Source organism: Arabidopsis lyrata (genome assembly GCF_000004255.2).
Source record: "Arabidopsis lyrata subsp. lyrata unplaced genomic scaffold ARALYscaffold_7, whole genome shotgun sequence".
NCBI classification, from domain to species: domain Eukaryota; kingdom Viridiplantae; phylum Streptophyta; class Magnoliopsida; order Brassicales; family Brassicaceae; genus Arabidopsis; species Arabidopsis lyrata.
The window spans coordinates 6727962-6746946 of NW_003302549.1; the positions used below are offsets into that span (position 1 = coordinate 6727962).

The following is an 18985-nucleotide window of genomic DNA, read 5'->3' on the forward strand; positions in this document are numbered from 1 at the left end:
ACTCGTGTTCTACGCTTCCACAGTTCCAGTAGGATGCTATCTGGCTTCCATTTGGGCCCCTTTTAGTATGTGTATCTATCGCGTATATGTACCCGGTGTCTGTAACACTAATGTTGTATCAACTTACTATACTTTGAAATTGAAGCGGAGCTGGAACATGTCGATGTGGACCACCTACTGAAGGCAAGGAATCATCTGAAGAAGTGAAAAGCCTAAGCAACTGTATGTATCCGTATAAAGCAAGGTAGAGAATAGAGATAAAGGCCATCACAGTACTCTTCAGAGTAAATTTGTCATAGCAAGAGTGCAAGTTTTGACTCTATCATCCCTCTTAATAACATCCGTCTGTTGCTAAATAGTCCATTTGTATAATGAATCCGTGATTGATTCACACAATTCACTTGAAAAAGAAAAAGAAAAATGAAATTGGTGCCTTAAAATCAGACTCATAGATGCATATATATGCATGTGGTCATGAATCGAATATTGCCAGATGGTCAAACTTTAATAGAAAAAATGAAAGGATGGTAAAACAGAAGTTGTCATATTGAATCGCTCGCAGTTCATGAAACATGGATCAAGGATTTTTAAGAAGATAAAATGGATTGTTCAATCCTGATTAGAAGTCACTCCAACGTAAAAAAAAAACCAAAACTTGAAAAATACAAGATTGTTCAATCCTCTTCTTCAATGAGTTAAGTGCCCCGGCCACTAAGTCCTTTGGCAAATCCTGCATGGCCACTTATTTTCTTCTCCACACTCCACCACCACCTCCGGAATAATACTGTAAAAAATCGAAAAAACAATTAGTTGAAATTCATATTTTTCTTTAAAAATAGAGAGTACTTACTACTTTTTTTTGGTAAAGAAAATGCAATATAAACTTACCTTCTAGATCAGAGACATAAAATAGAACTTGACCTTCTCCACATCAACGTGAACTTTGCCCTTGCTGTATAAGTCGTACTTGCTATAATACCAATAATATACAACAATTTAGAGACCGTAGTTATTAGGATCAATACATGATTAAGTCTTGCTCCTAATATCTACAACCTCTAATTGCTATATATTATTGTTAATACAGTAAGGGCGACTTATACAGCAAAAGCAAAGTTCATGTTGACGTGATGAAGGTCAAGCCCTAACTATATTTGTTTAATCCACATCCTTTAGTATAAATTCCAGTTTTGGTTGTCAGTCTTTAAATTAATCGTGCTTTGGTATCGGATCTTCTTTAGTTTTGGTTTTGGTTTCAATTATTGAAACTAAATTAATCTAACCATGAACTAGCTGAGATACTCATATACATTGTTCTAATTCAAAAAAAAAAGGCACTATATATTAGTAATAACAAATTACCATGAATAAGAGCGGTTAGATGAAGCCAATCTTCATTAGGGTAATCTTTGCGGATGGCTTCCGCGGATTGAAGCAAATGTTGAATCTGAGGCTCATCAAGATCTGGATCACTCTCATCTACGACCTCGTTAAGGAGCTCACAGCATTCCCAAATGCTCATCACCTTTTTGTCCAATTTTCCAAAATCAGCCCTCATCTTTGTCACCTGAAAAAGTACATTGTCTTACTTATATAGATATAACACATATATATATATTCTACGTGGATCACATAGATTTTATTTAGATGTCTCGTATAAATATATAAACCCTAATTATTATTTTTGTCAAAAAAATATAAACCCTAATTAGTTTAAAGAATCTTACAAAAGCGACAGTTTGGTTGATATGCTGAGCTTTGTAAAAAGCTTCCACGCTTTTCTGCCTTTCAGACTCAGCATCATAGTCCCTGCGACCAAATACCAATCGTTATGGATCAAGTCAAGGTTTTAGATCCGACCAAAAATAAAATAAAATAAAATAAACTCCAATTTTCAATCCTTATTTTTATATTCATAATGTCTTTTATAATTCGGTGTATATAGATGAAACAAAATAAGAACCTGAATTGACGGCTGAATGCATTCATTTCTGGTGCCAAGAACGCTTCGTCGTCTTTGGTAGCTAGATGTGAATTTTTTGCTTTTGCTGTATAACTCGAATACTTGCTGTAATAATTAACAAGAATATAAAGAAAATTAGTGATTCAACTTATAAGGATTCAAGTCAACCAAAAGAATAACTTAAATCATGTTTAAGAAATGTAATTAATTACTTCGAAAACGTGTATAGCAACTTCATGTTCTCCTTCTCTTCCTCGTTCATACCATGGGTGTATTCTCCAGCCGTACGTGTGCAATGCTGCGGATATGTAAGTAATTAATAAAAATAATCTTTGCTCTTAATTTAGTACTATTAATTTAGAATGTTGTTTAGACATATATTTAATTGAAGTGCTTACCAGTAAAAGGAATGATAAACTGTTCTTTGGACGGCAAGGTGCTTCCGTTCTCTTTAGCCCACCTGAGATTATATGCTTATCCTTTTGATTATATAACTTTTGTGATGAAGACTTTAATTTACGAGTATTTATAGTGGTGGTGTGGAGAAAATCCTCCGCCTAGTCACTTCTTTTTGAAGGGTTATACATATGCACACTGCAGATACACATGTGGGTTTTGTATATACTTTATACACGTGATAACAAAAATAGAACAACATAGGTACAATTATTGTTGTCCTTATTCAATTACTCTTATCCATTTTTGGGTATTGTCATTTAACATGTAGAAATAGACGTGAACCTAACGCCACTAACCAAAACAACAACTTCTTTTTTTTTTTTTGCATCCAAAATCACAACCTTAATTTTTAAAAAGATATACGTACTCAAAACCGCATAATTTATAATTGCAAAGAAAACCACTATATACGCACACTTCGCCCATCTTTGGCATCGAAAATCCTCCATTTAACTTTAACTTTCCGGTTTGTCCAAAAAAAAAAAAAAAAAAAAACTTTAACTTTCCGGTCTTGTCCTTGCTCTTCTTCTAAAATTAAAATGTAGAAACCTCCTCTACTTCGAACAAAAAAAAATGGAAAATATATCATGAATTTTGTTGAATCCCTAACATTTAATTCATTTTAATCAAAAAGGAAAATAAAAAATATTCATTGTGTTAACTAAGCCAGGAAACCATGTAAATTACGAAGAATAATAAGCTTCTCAAGAGAGCTTTACATCTTCAAAGAACGGTTTTAGAGAGAAGAAACGGACAAAAGAGAACGGGTACGAAAGGGTGACGAGTAATAAAGAGAGAAAATATATGGTACATCCTTTGACTATAGTGGTGGTGCAGAGAAATCATGGTCTTCACTAGAACATTTTATGGAATAGAAAGAGAGACGAGACAAGAGAGACACGCGCTCGTGGTTCTCTTTTTTCCCATGTAAGCTCATCAGCAACATTCTGAATTCATAACCGCAATTCCCTTCAAGTAGATAATAGATTAGGATTGGGAGACATTTCCTCTCCTTGACAATAACAACATCGGGGAAATATATTAGCTTACTTGTAGAAGCTTATACAAGTCAAAGCGTCCATAAAATAAAGTTGGGGTTGACTCAGCAATACATGGCCTAAGATGTTATGATCTTTGTTTGTTTTTTTTCTTTTGGGGAAAACAGAGGCTAAACAGCTTTGGTTTCTATGGTTGTTGAGTAACATATGTTTATGATCTTAATTCTACCGATTTACTTTTTTACACATGCACGACGAATTATCCTTAATATAAAAAAAAAAAAAAAAAGTTCATTTAATTATAAAATTAGTTTTTTGGGTAGCTTCATCTACCATATAGAACTTGGCATAAACCTGACTCCACTAATCAAAACTACGTCAATTTTTTTCGGCATCCAAAATCACACCATCAAAAATTTTACGGCGAAGACACACATACTTGATACTTCAAAACTATTAATAATTATACTTAAAAGAAAACCAGCATAATAAGACACAACAAACGACGATGAGCTAGGAACGCATGCAATAACTAATATTGAGCCGCAATTATATATACTTGATTCTAGAGCAGTCTACTACCGGATACAGTGATTGTATATTAAACAAAATCATTTACGCTAAACGACACAATGTGTCCGAATGAAGCATGTATAAAGAATAAATCCAAACTCCACTTCATCTTCTATATGCATTGGCTATAACAAGATTAGCTAGTCAATAGTATACTTGTACTTGTTGCAAGTTTAATTTTATTATTTGTAAGTTCTCTCAATGGTATCTTTTATAGGGGAGAAGAAAAGAAAAGATGAATAAAAAGATGTTTAATTTTTTTTTTTTTAACACAAGTTAATTAAAACACATATGGCTTATGAATTGCGTATTCTAATATTTACACAATTACACTCAAAAGAATATAAACCGATGTAAACAAACAATATGCTAGGAACGTAATAACTAACTGAGATTTGCCTTTCAATCCTTGTATTATGTTGTCAAACTTTGTCTTTTTATAGGGTATCGATGACTAACTGATCTAACACAAGTTAATACACATGTGGCCTATGGATTGTGTATTATTACAATCCTACTACTATATCGTTGGCATATTGTTCTAGTCAAACCAACGATATAGTAAGAACAAACTTTGATAAACCAACGATATAGTAGGAACGTAATGACTAATTGAGCGGCAATTATAAAGATTGATATGCTTATAATAAATTCATGAGCAATTTTTTATTTGACATAAAAATCCGTAAAAATGTTTGTATATTTATTTTTTATATGGATCAAGTACAATAATTGGATATTAGACAAAATCATTTAAGCTCAACGACCCACTATGTCTGAATGAAGCATACATAACGAATAAATCCAAGCTCTACTTCTCTTTTTTATGTAATGGCTATAACAGGAATAGCTAGTCATCATTTCAAATTTTAATCTTTTAAATGGAAAAACCATGTTCAAGCGATGGTGACATATTACAGCGACGTCGTCTTATCAATCAATACTAATGTAAAATTTCAACAGTTAAAGTATCCGAAATCAATATCGGTTCATGACGATCAGACCGATCAAAATTATTTAAGTATGGACAATATTTGGTCAATGCATTTACTGAAATTAAAGAATATTATAGTTTTAAACCACACTAATATATTGATTTATGAGGTATAGGTTTTGTTTGGTCAACTGTTAATTAGTTATTCATTAAATACGCTAATATTATGAGATACCGTTTCCATATAAAATCTAGTTGGATACTGGAGGGAACGATTCATAAGTAAGATTCATATTTTACGGATTCTTTGATTAGATATGATTCATTGTCTTAGTTATTATTTTCTTACCATATTGGTAGGACTCGGATTGTTTCAGAATCGGAAAATTTTAACTTATATGGAATAAGTAATAATGTCCTTGGGATCATTTTGTTTTAAATTATACTCTCCTTTAATTTTCTTGTATACTAAAATCCGCATTAATTTTCTTGTATCGTATAATCTCTATATCCTTTGTTTGATTATTCATTTAATCCAGTGTCATAAATAGTAAGACTTTAATGTATCGGATTACTTGCTGAATGTAATATAGAATTACATCAAGAAAGAGTCATTTTAATACGTACCCTCGAGAAGCTAAACTCCTTACCGTTTAACTTCGGTAACCAAAAATTTGAAGCTCCTTAGTCCTTACCGTTTAACTTCGGTTTTGATGCATCGGTGTTCTTTAGGAAATGTGCATACTTCTTAGCCTTTAACCAAAAATTTGTTAAAACTAGTTCGGTAATTACATACACATCGAATGGTTAATTTATACAAATTATCACTTATATCATTTATCATCCATTCGTCAACTACCATTGATGTATAAAAGTTATTGTCGAATAAAAACATAATTAAGTTGTTATACAAAAAGCAAAAAAAACGAATGGAAGAATTAAAGCCAAAACAACATTCTTATTATTGATTAAAAAGAGAAGTAAAGGGGTGGTCAAGGTCGACATTGACACAATAGTCAAACACAAACACAAGACCAACCATTCTAATCTCACAAACATCAAACTCAAACGAGGTTGCTATATATAATTATGATAAAATTATATATATAGCTAAACCTCTCATTAAAACCAAAAAAAAAGTTCCATAATAAAGTCTCCACGTAAAGGATTGGTTATGCGGCAGATGGGGCAAGGCTCGTAAGGACATCGCCAACAGATTCCTTGGAAGCCAAGGTTGCTGTGATCGGACTTAGCTTAGGCTCAGTCTCGACAAAGTTCTTGTAGTCTAAACTCGCATCTTCGTAAATGTCCCACCATTTCTTCACCAACATTTTTATGTCTTCACGATCCATATGCTCTTCAGCTTCATCGAATTTCCAAGGCTTCGAACCCTATACAATTGATTAAAATATAAAATTTTAGTAACAAGAATATATTATATACGTTAATACATATATGTAGAGATGAAATTAAGGATTTAAAACGAAATAAAACGTACATTAGCACAGTAATGAACAACACTGATTTGGTCAAGGTCAACGTGTTCAGGATGACGCCAAAGCATAGCCATTACGAGGTTATAGGTCGAAGGGATTGGCTTGTAAATGTCTCTAAAGTAATCATTCAGAAAATCCTACAAAAAATAAGCAATAATATTAGACTGTATAATAAAGAAAACTCAAATCAAATAATGAAAAATAAAACAATATCATATAATGAAAAAGCAAACAAAATCGTACCTGTTCGGCAAAGTAAGTTGGAGTGGTGATTTGAACAACACGAAGAAGATCCTCGTAAGTGACGAGATTTGGTTCAAAAACCAACATACCGGCGTTGAAATAAACCGGCGGTGGAGAACCAAGGCTTTCGACAGGCCAAGTCACCTTTTCAGGACACTGTTGGCAGTAACCGATCTTGTATTGAGGAGTTTTGGACCAAGAAACCTCGCAAAAACAATCTTTGACAGCGTACAAATAGCCACGAGGAGTATCAAAAAGATGATCGATATTACTAAATACTTGAATGTCTCCATCTAGATAGATCATCTTCTCATATTCCACAAACTGCATTTAGATATATTAATAAGTCGTTAGATATGGCACATATATCATGTGTAACGATTATTGGCGAAAAATATACACAGCGACTTTTTGAAATATTAATTATATATATTTGTGCAATGTTATTTGATAGATCTACATGGGACATTAACGTTCGACACGTGATTAATCAAAAAATCGTCCACAAGTGATATTAGGCGGTATTGTGTTTTTCTAAACTAAGGTAACAATCAAAGTAATTGGTAATAACAATCACACACAAAAAAAACGATACGGTCATATAATGAATAAATATAAATATATAGTTATAAAGATTTTTACCTCCCAAATACGAAGCTTGGAGTAGTTGATAACATAATAAGCCATAGAATAACCGGTTTTGTTTTCTGGGGGATAGACTGGTTCGATCTCACGGATGATGCATCCCTGAGCGACCAAGATTTGACGGTGTTCTTCAGGCACGTCCGGGAGAATAGCCACCACAAGAGGATAAGCAGATTTCACCTTACGAAGTCCTTTGGCTAGACCAACCACACCCATCCAGTAGTCTTTGTTCCCGGCAAGGAAAGTGACATAAGCTCTTTTATCACCATCAGGGCTCATCATCACGTCATCTTCGATCTTCTTCTCGATCATTTGGGCCATCTTTAGAAAATTAGTTTCTTTGAAAGATAGGAACTCTTTTTTTTTGGTTGTGATTATAAGTGAATGAAAGATATGCGAAACCATCTTATTATATAAGGGAGCGAGAGAGAGGAGAATTAAATGAGAATAGAGAATTAAGTATGGACTTAATTAGAGAATATTTGAAATCTTCATCGTTTAATAACGTTTTTGAAGGAAGTGATTGTTTACCAAGATTTAAATCGGAGAGGATAAAGAAAAAGGAATCGAAAATTGTAATCAATATGGAAATGAGGATAATTCATCATATTTATTAGCGCATGTGGATTAAGTCGGAGAAGATAAAGAAAAAATGAAAATCTAAAAATTCTTAAACTAATATGGAAATGAGGATAATTCATAATATATTTGCGCAAGGATTAAATCGGTGCATTGAATGTTTTTGTGTAAATGGCATAAATTGCCATGTGTTGCCTTATTGAATTATCTCTTAAATTATTCGTTATAAAGTCTTGCAGTTTCTTTTTGTGTAAATTCTTCTAGTTTGACCAACTGTTGGGCTTACGTTGAATCTAAAGCCCATTTTCTTCAATACACTAAATTAAGCCGGAGATAAAAACCGAATCAATATTGCTTAAATATGGGCTGGGCTTCTCAATAGACTTTTTTGGCTGGAGACACTTTCGTTGAAGAAACGGTGTTGTGTAACTAAATCTCATTGAAGGTTTCCATTTCTCTGAGTTTTCTTTTTGCAATCTGAAGAAAAATCAAATGAAGAAGTTAGCGAGAAAATGGCGAAGAACTCGTCGCGATGAAGATGATGATAAGTTCGTTCTTCCTACTTCCGACGACGTCGATTCTCGGCCTATTGATACGCAAGGTTTTGTTTCTTACTCTCATCCTGTGAAATAATTTTTTGGCAGATTCTTAAAAGCAAGTTGGTAATATTTTCTCGCTATCATCGTTGTTGTACAGAGCAAGAAGAGCACGTTAGGTCGCTTGAGGAAGCTCATGCTCAGCAAAGTCGGCAATGGAGGGTATGGTTGATCGGAGAACAGTATCCAATTTCTTCAAAATTTGAGACTTCTGTTTCTTAAAACAGTTTGAATTACTCTTTTGTGTAGAGTGTGTTCGTGGTTCTCCTGATATGCTATGGAGCTTTTCTCTTCTACTCCATTCTCCAGCAGTTCGTGTCACCATGGGAACTGGTAATTGATAATCTCTACCTAAGTGTGGCTTTGTTCGTGCTTGTTGCAATTCGATTTGATCGACTAGTTTTCAGTCTAATATTGATGTTGTTTAAATGATAGATTTCGGAATTAGAGCTTTGAATTTCTTGTTGTGAGCTAATAATTTAGAGAATTGAGTACACTTGCAATCTTTATATGTGATACACTAATTCTACCTGTGTATGGAGTTACATACTTATACTACATATACAAATGTCTCTTTATCTAAGGTATGTATATTGTACGTTCTGTATTTCATGTATGCCATTTTTTTCTGAGCAGCGGTATCATGCCTACTTCATGGAAGATCTCAAGTCATGGATGGTCATTTCAGCTGGTTTGTCTTACATCTATATGTGTGTTTTATACTTTATAGTCATGGTTTATTAGATTTTTCTTGTCAATCTGTATGGTAGTACAGCCAAGACTGAGCTTGTGTGGAAGTGTCGTGTAATTTCTTGTATCAATATGGGAAAAAAACAGATATGTTAGATGCACAGTAATCTAATACACACATTGACATGTTCAACCTCTGGCTGTAGTTCCCGAGTATCACTGTTCATAGGAGATGAACTGAGAGATGAGAGCATATCGGTTTGTGGAATAGTGTAGTAGAAATAGAAAGAGTGATTTGCATCTTAAGTGTTTTAGACCTTAGGTATTGAGTGATTGCATTTTGAGTGTCAAACTGCTTTTCTGCTAGTATAATTGTTAGAACCAATTTACGGCCATACTGAAACCTTAAAGCCGTCAGAAGACTTTGCTGTTTGATCTTCAATTCATTTCTTTAAAAAAGAAAGTCGCATTTTTGATTCTTGCAACTATAATACTTTTTATCATTGGATTTTGGATCAGAGTGGATCGCTATCATGGCTTGCTGCCTCTCCATTGTCGGGCTACGAGATAAGAAGAATGATCATAGACGATGGTTCTGGTACTCATGTGTTGTTGGATCTGCATTGACCATCTTTTGGCTTTATTACTTGCTGAGGTACACTAGAGAGTATATATTTCATTACTTCGGATACCATCTTACACTTCACAAACTTTCATTATTACTACTATTAGATTTAAAAGAAGCTAGAATGCAATCAATCTCATTGTATAGCTCTAGAGATACCGGTTCACTGATTATAAAGCCATTTTTAGTAGCATTAATCCTTGTGCTAGTCGTTTATGCGGTATCAACGTTAACGACATCTCTTGTCTATTCCTTCCATTTGTGCTCTCTGTAAATGTATGCTTATAATCTATTCTCACTCATGTTCTAGGCTTCCGAAGTTCCGGTGGGATGCTATCTGGCTTCCGTTTGGGCCGCTTTGGTATGTGCATCTATCGCTTAGATATAACCCTGTGTTGTATGCCCTGCGTATGTAACACTAATGTTTGCATCAACTTTTCTGTCCTTCGAAATTGCAGTGGAGCTGGAATTTGTCTTTACGTGGACCATCTACTAGAGGAATCATCTGAGGAAGTGAAAAAACTAAGGAACTATATGTATGCATATAAAGCAAGGTAGAGATGATCACTACTTTGAATACTCTTCAGAGTGAATTTGTGATACCTAGAGTGCAAGTTTTGACTCTTTCACTCATGATTGACTCGAACAAGATTTATGAAGCAGATTCCAGGTATTGATTGATTCAAACAATTCACTTGAGAGTGGTGCATCATAATCATATCCATAGCTGCAGATGTGATCACGATAGAACAAGATGGTGTCAATCTTTACTGAAACAAATGCAGGGATGGTTGAACAGATACTAGTTACGACCCAAGACTGAGATTCTGTCTCAATGGCATTTCATGGATCAAGGATTCAATAAGATAAACGGTCTCTCCAATAAGTGATTTAAAAAAAAACAAAACTCAGAAATCTGATAAGATGTTGTTAATACAAGATAGATAGTTCAATCCTCTTCTTCAATGACCTTAGTGCCAAGGCCAGAGAGTCCTTCAGCAGGGATTTCGGCAACAGTGACAAGAGAGAAGAACTCTTCCTTTGCATCTTCGTCATCGTTTCTCTTACGCGCAACTCGGACTCTGATTCTCCTAGGAGGACCTCTGATACCTTTGCTCCAAATCTGCTTGTTCAGTTTGACATCCACTCTCACATCCTTTGTCCCCATTGCCTTCTCAGCAAACTTCCTTATCTCCTTGATCGCATTTGGAGCCTTCTTCTTAAAGGTACTGAAACATTTCAAGGTCACAATTCCATGTAGAGCTTAGTGCACAAATCGAATTAACACATTGGCTTAAAGCTCATTATTATAGATTCCGATTCCACTATCTAACAGCTAAAGATTTAAAGCAGTAAGACAAAAGTGATTTGGTTTTGGAAGTTACCAGCTATGAAGACGTCTGTGGAGATTGATGGTGTACTCTCTGGTCACCACCTCTTCTTTCCTTCCCTTCTTCTCCGACATTTTGTGTCTCTTATATGTTCCTGCGTATATCGAAAATAAATCTGTTCAGTTCTGATATGTGATCTTAAGCCGATTAGCTCACTTCACTTCATTTGATTACCAATAAAATGTAAGAATACGAAGACAAATCCATTGTCATATTTTTTTAACGGAGATTAGGACAAAGCAGAGAAGAGAGTACCTTCGTCTCTCCACGAACGCCGAAATACAGAGCCGGTGGTGACAGAGATGGAGAAAGCTTATATGCGGCGCTCAACAAGAAGAAGAACTAACCCTAGTCGATTTGATGGGCTTTTTAAATTTACTATAGACCTGTCATTTTATGGCCCAATCAATAGTTTCTGAGCTCAAAACAAAAATACTGTATCATTTATGTTGTAAGCTAACGCTAACGATTTTTAACATTGGATAATTTTAACAAACTTTTGATGAAAATATATATTGTCTTGTACTCTTCTTGTTCAATGTTCATTTCATTGGAGGACAAACCAAATGATTTGATCTGCCTTCTATAAAAAGATAACAAACTATATATTGAAGTGGGCGTTTGGTCTAGTGGTATGATTCTCGCTTTGGGTGCGAGAGGTCCCGAGTTCGATTCTCGGAACGCCCCTTTTCTTTCTTAATACTTGGTAACTTTTATAATCTTGAAATTGGAAGAAATCCACAAACTTGATAGAAAAGGTTCACATTCACATGACCCAAAATATCACAAAGAACAACACTACTATAGCATCACTATACCTCAATATAAAGATGACATTCTGAGGACCCAAAAGATCTCAAAGAACAAAACACTCTAGCATCACTATACCTCAATATAAAGGGTTCACATTCACAGGACCCAAAAGATCACTCAGAACAGCTCAATATAATCTCCTGCAAATAGTGATTCCATCGCCAAGCGCAGCTTGCGAGATCTGCACACGCTGATCAGCCGAGAGTTTCTTGTTCAGCTCGAGGGTTGCTTTCTTGACTTCTATTCTCCACTCGGGCGTGGAGGAGTCTGGCTCAGCAACTGATCCTCCCCAGAGAGTGTTGTCATACACTATTATCCCACCAACCTTGATCAGTCTAATAAGCCTCTCATGGTAGTTCCAATAGTTCACCTTGTCTGCATCCACAAATGCGAAATCGAACCCACCCTCATTCGCTTTCTGCTTCAAAAAATGAAGACCATCTGAGGATACATACTATTTATTTTTTTGAAAGACAGAGAAGTATGAAGTTTTACATCGTTTAAAAGCTCGTCGAGGGCTGGAAGAGCTTCAGACTCTCTGAAATCAATTTTGTGTTCAACACCAACTTTCTTTATAACCGGCAATCCTATTTCATACGAGTCTCTATTCACATCAATGGCAATAACCTGCAGAGCTCGTGTACCGAATCAGTTGCAGAAGCGGAACAGCGGAAAAGCTCACGACACTTTTTCTTTTGGTTTGGTCAGATATATGTACATACCTTGCCATCTTCTGGTAATGTAAGAGCAGTGAGGAGAAGAGAGTATCCAGTGAAAACCCCGACCTCGATAGTCTTTCTTGCATTTACCAGTTTAAGCAGCATCCCCATCAACTGGCCAGCGTCCGGTGCAGTAGCCATCCCAGCTTGAGGGTGGTTATGAGTAATGTTCCTAAGCTCCTTGAGAACCTCCGGCTCGCGTGGGTACACACTGGTCTCCAGTATATACTGCAACATTTTGCAAAGAAATGTATCAGAGAAATGGAGAGTGAACTATAAAAAAACGTAGAGATAAATGTGTAGGGGCACACTTTATAGAGCTCTTCACTTTTCAGCAATCCCTTGGAAAAATCTGATGCCTTGGCTTCATCCTTAGCCATTGTTATCACAGTCTTCTTTCTCAAACACACTCAAGTATCTCTGCTCAAGGAAAAGAGCATAATTTATAATAGCCATGATAATTCAACCAATCGTGCTTGCACAATTAAAAAAGCTACTGGCTATGCAGAAAATAAGTGGTTCTTTATTGATTATGGGTTGGTGAAATTTACAATCTTTTTTCTGAAAGTGAAGATCTTTCAAGTTTTGAAGGAAAACAGCTTCAAACACCATAAGCTTTGCCTTTGATTAAGACGTGTGAATTTTATGTGATGTTATCTTATCCAATTGCTTGATTATAAGAACTAACTTCTTCAAAAACCAATTGATTTAGCAAACAGTTGACTTCTTAATCAAGTTAAGGTTCACTATCCAAACACTCATAAGAAAAGAGCATAAACGTACGATCCAAAAATTATCACGCACGTTACAGAGAGAAAACTTATAGTGAGGACCTGTCGAGAGAGAGAGAGGAGAATACCTGAGGACTGAAGTCTCAGTTTTCGATCTTCCACTACAATCTTGTGTGATGCTTCTACACCTACAAGGCTTGCTTTTATGCGAAATTGCGATAGACAAATGACAGAGACAAGACAACGTTGAAATACTCTGAACCTAATCGTATTTTCAGACAATTGTCAAAAATATAGGATTTTTCGTCCTTTTTTGCGATAAAACAAGAATCTACACGGAAGAGCTGGCATAATGTCGTTTTACTCTTCTCTGGTAAGGTTGGTAAGTGCTGAGGTTTCACGAATGACATCTTACCAAACGATTTATAGAGTCTAAGGTTTCACGAATGAAACATCTTACCAAACGGTCTATAGACGACTTTAAACCCAATTGAAATAAGCGGATGTTTTTGATAATCTTGTTTCTGTTTCCTCTATTATGAGCAAGAAAAATGGTTGTTCTCATCAATGAAACTGACAAAGAAAAAAACAAACGCCAACATGTAGTCAACTGATATTATTAGAGCTACCATGAGTGATGATGCCTCAGCTTCAAAACTTTTGCGTATTCATTATCCAGAGAAAAAGAAATTAACTTTGCTTCTAATGTGAGCCGTGAGATAGATAATAAGCCGCTAGTTATGATATAAAAGGCTTTTCGGCATTCAATGGTTTTAAAAACGCATGTTTGTTTATGACGGGTTTGCTTTCTTTCTTCAAGGGTAGTAGCCGGTGAAAGTGAAGCCCCTTCCTACGATCTCTCCAGCACAGTACCACGCAAAGCATTCCAAACCAAAAAGTGCAGCAATTCCAGCATCTTCAACCTTCAAATCTGCTCGATTTTTCCATAAGCCCTTCACGTGATCGACTTCCTTCCAAAATGACTCAGAACGCCCAGGAATACTGCGATCCATTTAAAACAAGTCAGTCATAGCAACACCGAAGACACAAAAACCACTCTCTATAAGCAGGTGATTGTTGGTATCTAGTTCAGATGCAGCAAAGTAGAGACTGTAACTAGGTATGTGAAGGGTTTCATGGTTCAGAACCATAAAACTTAGAATGTCAAAATTCTTTTATCCCACAGAACACTACCAGTCTATCACTAACCCAATTGATAAAGAACCAGGATTATCTACATCACTAGCAGGATTTCACGCAATTTATATTCTAACAAACATAATAAACGGAATCCAGGACCGTCGTATAAGAGAGTAAAAGGAAAAACAACCTAGCAAGTCGAGTGTAGAGAAGCTGCTTAGACAACTCATTGCATTTCTCTACAGTGGCTGGCTCCTGGATATACTGCTTGTTCTTCTCCAGCAACTGTTTGTAGTAAGTTGTGCCGTGCTTCGACACAAACTTCGATGCTTCACAGGCCTTGGATTTCAATTGTAGCAACTTCGATGCCATCTCTCAAAACTCTTCCCTAAGCCATAACACAATTTGGAATTACAAATTAAAAGAGGACCTGTCTATCTAAAGAATCCAATTCCAAAATCAAATTCTTAAAGAATTAAGAACACAAAAACTAAATCAAAATAGTTGGACCTAATATCAGTGTCGACCAAAACAAAACCCTAATCATCAAAAGTTAAGATCATCCCAAATTCCCAGAACTAATGAAAAGTTACATTATCTTTCGTTGGTCCATAATCAATCAAATGTCGTATCAAAGCTAGCGACCTAAAAGTGTAGATCTAGCAGACAAATTCCCTCAAGGGAATAAATTGGAAAAAAAGAGATGAAACTTCGAATCAAACGAGAAAAGGTCTCTCACCTTGCTGATGTTATCGGCGACGGAGATTGTACTACCGGAGAAGGAGGGCGCGAGCTAGATCAACACCAGAATCTCTAGACTTGTGAGTTTTTTGGGGTTTTGTTTTGTTACCACTCTTCTTCTTCTTGAGGTTTTTCCGATAATAAGAGAATGCGGAAAAAAAAAACAGCATGGGCCTTATATGGGCCTTTATTGACCCAAAATAAAATTATGTCGATCAAACGTAAGCGAATCTTAAGAAGCAGGGCCAGGCCCAATAATATCGAATTTGAATTGAATTGATAGGTCTCGCACTCTCGCGCATAGAATATTCATTTGGTGTAAGTTTTTTTTTTTGATAAAATTATTGTCACTCTAAATAAAACTATTGAATACCAATCAGCTCATGAGTATTATTCAATTAAATTGAAGAGGAATAAAATAATACAAACACTATATGTACAAAGCGAGTAACAACTAACAACAGTATATATATATCTCACCCAACACCGTATTATAATTATATATCATCTTTCATTAAACACGCTAATCAAATATATTAATTGGTCATTGGATCTCATTCTTTGGTTAATGATTAGCTAGCTATCATAACACCAAATGCATAATCTGACTAGATTGTCATCAAATAATACTCTGGACCACTGGCATGTGATATCATGCATATTTATCTTCTATTCTTATTTCGTCTCACTAAAATCATCTAAACAAAAAAGATCATAATAAGCAATAATACACGTAACGAAATCATTTAAAGAATTTTTAGTAATTCAGTTTATTTTTTGCCCATTTGTTTTTCTAGTCTATAACTCCAACACATGCTTACAGAGTTTAATCAACGGATACGACGTGATTACTAGCTAGTAGTAAAAACCACTTGATTACAAGTATTTTCTACAAGAAATTCGAGTTTAGTAAATAATAAGTAAATGTACAGAAATATTTTTATCATTTGAATTAGAAGAAATTTTTAGCATTTTTTTCAATAGCAATGATATATCTATCATCAATCATCCAACTAATCTATATAATTATTATTTTTATTTAAGTGTGATCAATCTTGGAATGATAATGCAACACAAGGTTTTTTTTCTTTTCAAAGTTTCATATCAAGGAATTTCTGTCCATACTTTTAACAGAATTAGAATGGATGATATGAATTAGCATTTAGAAAGAAAAAAACCGAACTACCAATATTCAAATTAATCTAGTAATTATTAGAAGTTCTAATTTAGAACTGATATATACTAAGCACTTTAAACCTAACCAGTAACCACATTTGGGTCCAATATCTATATAAGTACGTGTATTCCTTTTGACAAATCAATAAAAGATTTATAGATTTTCGGGTTGTTGTAACGATAAGAACATAATTGTGAAGCAGCTCGATCGTAATACGACACGAAGACGAGACCAATGTAAGTAAAATTAATGACGACGTTGAGTCGTTGATGATTGGTTCACACGTGGGACGTGTCCAATGATTTTAGGCACCAGCCTGTCAGCATGATACGCGTGTGGTGTGGGGACTGATCTGACGGCTAAGATTCTTCCAGCTGTTCTATTGACTTTTGAAAAAGGTAGTAGCATTGAATTGGAAAATCTTAACGACCACGACACACGTGTGGATGCGGCTTTTTATTCTTCACATTTTGATTCTAAAAAGTAATATGAGGAATAAAAAGTAATATTGATGTTTGCAATGTACAAAGTATATCATCACCATACCAAAAAAATGTACGGAGTATATCATAAATTCATAAAACAAAAGGAGAGAATCAACTTTTCGTTTAATAGGCAAATAAAAACACTAGTAGATAAGAATGCTAAAAAACAAAAGAGAAATTAAATGGCCTCTTAATTCTTAAAAGAGGTCGTAGGTTTGATTGTATTCCTGTCATTTTCGGGCGTTTAGATTAGATTCAGCATGAATGAAAAGCTATATATATATATACCTCAGGAATTTGGGAGTCTACTGCTAAAGGGATTCTCAAAAAAAGGTTCACTACAGCCTGGTCACAACTCATCGATCATGTTTCCAATAATCAATAAGGCAGAGTGGAGAGTTTCTAACTCGATACGCCCTTCAAGCTATTGTTTACATGATTTGGCGGGAACGGAATGGTCGTAGGCACGGCGAGGATCAACACTCGGAAACACTCATCATAAGGTGGATAGATAAACAAGTCAGAAACCAGATCACAACTCTTCGACGCATGGGAGATAGAAGATACGACGAGGCGTACCAAATGTGGCTAGCTACTCGGAGCTAATACTTTCAAATTTTCATAGAATTCTTTTCAGCTAATTTTTTCAACTCTATTTCAAATTCAAGAAGCACTTCGTTATAAAAACGTTTATTTTTCTTTTGAATATAATTTAACATTAAATTAAAAAAAAACTATATATATATTTCACTCGTTAAACTTACATTGTATGAAAATAAATTATATCATATTCTTTTTTATTTTAAAATATCATGGTTTTGCATGTTGCATGTTGACAAACAAAAAGAAAATAAAAGTCCATCTTTGCATTTGTCACAAAACATTTTTGGTAGCAGTTGTCACAAAATTACAAATTTAATATTGAATCTTTTGACCATTTATAGGTACATTATAATATACAAGAACATAAAGTCAAAAGTATTCACGTACAAAGCTTTTGGAAAGCGTGTAAATGAGAGGCACCAAAATTCGTAATGTGTTAATTAAACAGTTCGAAGACGCCTATCAGGTTATCACGTAGCCGATTTTGAGTCTCATAATTAATCGGTTAAGGAATTTGGTTAGTACGTACGTGTATCTGTTTTCTAATGCTAATGAGATTAATGATCAATTCACAGTGAATACAGAATTGGTCACTACTAAAATTAACAAGGGGAAAAAGGTAATTAGTTTTGACCCAAAACTTCGAGTACAAGAATTGTATTCGATACGTAGATAGAGACATGTGTATGTATAAAGTCAAAAGTAGTAAAGTACAAAGACATTAATGAAGCATGCAAAATGAAGAGACTTAAGTAAGTGTCAAATCGGTGATTAATTTAAAAAGGATTATGCATGCAAAGTCCACTAGTCTTAAATTCTTAACATTTCCTTGACGCTTTCGAAACTCAATTTAATAAATTTAATCAAGGGGTTTCCAGTTTCCTTTTGGAAGGACTAGTCAAATCAAATACTTCTCCTAATTAGCTGTAAGTTGAAGTATTATAACATTATAGTGTATATAGTTTATATAAGTCAAAGTATGTCCACATATGTTTGTTATTTGTGCATGACATAATGAAAGCCGTGTTCAAAAAATCGCTAGGCGCTAGTCGGGCGATGAGGGTGTGCCTAACGCCTAGCAAGAAAATTAGAGATTACACGGGGATTAATCGGGGATTAGTTTTAGGGCTATTTAATATTTTAAAAACATATTAATCCATTATAATTAAGAAATTTATATAATATTGTTTTTAAAATTGTATTAAACACATGAAAACAAGATTTTAATTTCAAATTTATGATTTTTATACAAATTAGAACATAAGTAGGAAGTTTTGAATTTTAGATGAAAAAAAAAAGTAAAAAAAAAAAAAAATGGGCTAAGCGCCGTCTAGGCGGGCTGGCGGTCTAGGCGGCCGCCTAGGCGGTCCAGGCGGACAAAAAA

General features: G+C 34.7%; 6 protein-coding genes and 1 non-coding gene across 12 annotated transcripts; 2 read left to right on the plus strand and 5 right to left on the minus strand.

The window, feature by feature from the left end:
• Positions 1–525: 525 nt before the first annotated feature.
• LOC9305689 (inositol oxygenase 4) lies at positions 526–2691 on the minus strand. 2 transcript variants are annotated; one of them, XM_021018113.1, is made up of 7 exons: positions 2362–2691; positions 2176–2261; positions 1964–2068; positions 1728–1809; positions 1363–1567; positions 889–970; positions 686–784 (listed from the first exon to the last, which is right to left on the minus strand). In XM_021018113.1, the coding sequence occupies exons 2-6, from the start codon at positions 2223–2225 to the stop codon at positions 897–899; spliced, it is 516 nt and encodes a 171-aa protein (XP_020873772.1). In that variant the 5' UTR covers positions 2226–2261; positions 2362–2691; the 3' UTR covers positions 686–784; positions 889–896. The 2 variants fall into 2 exon arrangements, with proteins under 2 accessions (XP_020873771.1, XP_020873772.1); XM_021018112.1 differs by lacking the exon at positions 889–970 and having other exon boundaries at positions 526–784; positions 2362–2690.
• Positions 2692–5920: 3229 nt separating this feature from the next.
• LOC9305690 (galactinol synthase 6) lies at positions 5921–7837 on the minus strand. Its single transcript, XM_002869573.2, has 4 exons — positions 7309–7837; positions 6667–6990; positions 6426–6560; positions 5921–6318 (listed from the first exon to the last, which is right to left on the minus strand). Exons 1-4 carry the CDS (start codon positions 7714–7716, stop codon positions 6100–6102), a joined length of 1086 nt encoding a protein of 361 aa, XP_002869619.2. The 5' UTR covers positions 7717–7837; the 3' UTR covers positions 5921–6099.
• Positions 7838–8319: 482 nt separating this feature from the next.
• Positions 8320–10710, plus strand: LOC9305691. 3 transcript variants are annotated; one of them, XM_021018078.1, is made up of 8 exons: positions 8320–8491; positions 8587–8648; positions 8736–8819; positions 9123–9177; positions 9696–9831; positions 10112–10162; positions 10260–10355; positions 10452–10710. In XM_021018078.1, the coding sequence occupies exons 1-8, from the start codon at positions 8383–8385 to the stop codon at positions 10480–10482; spliced, it is 624 nt and encodes a 207-aa protein (XP_020873737.1). In that variant the 5' UTR covers positions 8320–8382; the 3' UTR covers positions 10483–10710. The 3 variants fall into 3 exon arrangements, with proteins under 3 accessions (XP_020873737.1, XP_020873736.1, XP_002867574.1); XM_021018077.1 differs by having other exon boundaries at positions 10465–10710; XM_002867528.2 differs by lacking the exon at positions 10452–10710 and having other exon boundaries at positions 8323–8491; positions 10260–10445.
• On the minus strand, positions 10605–11552 carry LOC9303647 (60S ribosomal protein L31-3). Its single transcript, XM_021018162.1, has 3 exons — positions 11448–11552; positions 11187–11286; positions 10605–11030 (listed from the first exon to the last, which is right to left on the minus strand). Exons 2-3 carry the CDS (start codon positions 11264–11266, stop codon positions 10751–10753), a joined length of 360 nt encoding a protein of 119 aa, XP_020873821.1. The 5' UTR covers positions 11267–11286; positions 11448–11552; the 3' UTR covers positions 10605–10750.
• Positions 11553–11807: 255 nt separating this feature from the next.
• Positions 11808–11879, plus strand: TRNAP-UGG. Its single transcript has one exon. It is a non-coding gene; the product is annotated as a tRNA-Pro (tRNA).
• Positions 11880–11888: 9 nt separating this feature from the next.
• Positions 11889–13944, minus strand: LOC9305692 (probable caffeoyl-CoA O-methyltransferase At4g26220). Of its 3 annotated transcripts, none has more exons than XM_021018043.1 (5): positions 13584–13944; positions 13036–13142; positions 12728–12952; positions 12501–12632; positions 11889–12426 (listed from the first exon to the last, which is right to left on the minus strand). In XM_021018043.1, the coding sequence occupies exons 2-5, from the start codon at positions 13102–13104 to the stop codon at positions 12133–12135; spliced, it is 720 nt and encodes a 239-aa protein (XP_020873702.1). In that variant the 5' UTR covers positions 13105–13142; positions 13584–13944; the 3' UTR covers positions 11889–12132. The 3 variants fall into 3 exon arrangements, with proteins under 3 accessions (XP_020873702.1, XP_002869621.1, XP_020873704.1); XM_002869575.2 differs by having other exon boundaries at positions 11889–12423; positions 13036–13144; XM_021018045.1 differs by lacking the exons at positions 13036–13142; positions 13584–13944 and having other exon boundaries at positions 11889–12423; positions 12724–12810.
• Positions 13945–14043: 99 nt separating this feature from the next.
• Positions 14044–15452, minus strand: LOC9305693. The gene is made up of 3 exons (XM_002869576.2): positions 15335–15452; positions 14786–14983; positions 14044–14457 (listed from the first exon to the last, which is right to left on the minus strand). Exons 2-3 carry the CDS (start codon positions 14965–14967, stop codon positions 14271–14273), a joined length of 369 nt encoding a protein of 122 aa, XP_002869622.1. The 5' UTR covers positions 14968–14983; positions 15335–15452; the 3' UTR covers positions 14044–14270.
• Positions 15453–18985: the final 3533 nt, after the last annotated feature.

Bases quoted from the DNA above. Each gene is read 5' to 3' on its own strand.
- LOC9305689 (XM_021018112.1), bottom strand. From the start codon at position 2,225: ATGAACGAGGAAGAGAAGGAGAACATGAAGTTGCTATACACGTTTTCG. The intron at 2,069-2,175 runs GTAATTAATTAC...TAATTATTACAG, and splicing joins TTGCTATACACGTTTTCGAA to CAAGTATTCGAGTTATACAG. The intron at 1,568-1,727 runs GTAAGATTCTTT...GTACTTTTTCAG, and splicing joins TCAACCAAACTGTCGCTTTT to GTGACAAAGATGAGGGCTGA.
- LOC9305690 (XM_002869573.2), bottom strand. From the start codon at position 7,716: ATGGTTTCGCATATCTTTCATTCACTTATAATCACAACCAAAAAAAAA. The intron at 6,991-7,308 runs GTAAAAATCTTT...ATCTAAATGCAG, and splicing joins CCAAGCTTCGTATTTGGGAG to TTTGTGGAATATGAGAAGAT. The intron at 6,319-6,425 runs GTACGTTTTATT...TCAATTGTATAG, and splicing joins TTGTTCATTACTGTGCTAAT to GGTTCGAAGCCTTGGAAATT.
- LOC9305691 (XM_021018077.1), top strand. From the start codon at position 8,383: ATGAAGAAGTTAGCGAGAAAATGGCGAAGAACTCGTCGCGATGAAGAT. The intron at 8,649-8,735 runs GTATGGTTGATC...TCTTTTGTGTAG, and splicing joins AGCAAAGTCGGCAATGGAGG to AGTGTGTTCGTGGTTCTCCT. The intron at 10,163-10,259 runs GTATGTGCATCT...TCGAAATTGCAG, and splicing joins CTTCCGTTTGGGCCGCTTTG to TGGAGCTGGAATTTGTCTTT.
- LOC9303647 (XM_021018162.1), bottom strand. From the start codon at position 11,266: ATGTCGGAGAAGAAGGGAAGGAAAGAAGAGGTGGTGACCAGAGAGTAC. The intron at 11,031-11,186 runs GTAACTTCCAAA...GAAATGTTTCAG, and splicing joins CACAGACGTCTTCATAGCTG to TACCTTTAAGAAGAAGGCTC.
- LOC9305692 (XM_021018043.1), bottom strand. From the start codon at position 13,104: ATGGCTAAGGATGAAGCCAAGGCATCAGATTTTTCCAAGGGATTGCTG. The intron at 12,953-13,035 runs GTGTGCCCCTAC...AAAATGTTGCAG, and splicing joins AAAGTGAAGAGCTCTATAAA to TATATACTGGAGACCAGTGT. The intron at 12,427-12,500 runs GTAAAACTTCAT...CATTTTTTGAAG, and splicing joins TCGACGAGCTTTTAAACGAT to CAGAAAGCGAATGAGGGTGG.
- LOC9305693 (XM_002869576.2), bottom strand. From the start codon at position 14,967: ATGGCATCGAAGTTGCTACAATTGAAATCCAAGGCCTGTGAAGCATCG. The intron at 14,458-14,785 runs GTTGTTTTTCCT...AATGGATCGCAG, and splicing joins CTCTACACTCGACTTGCTAG to TATTCCTGGGCGTTCTGAGT.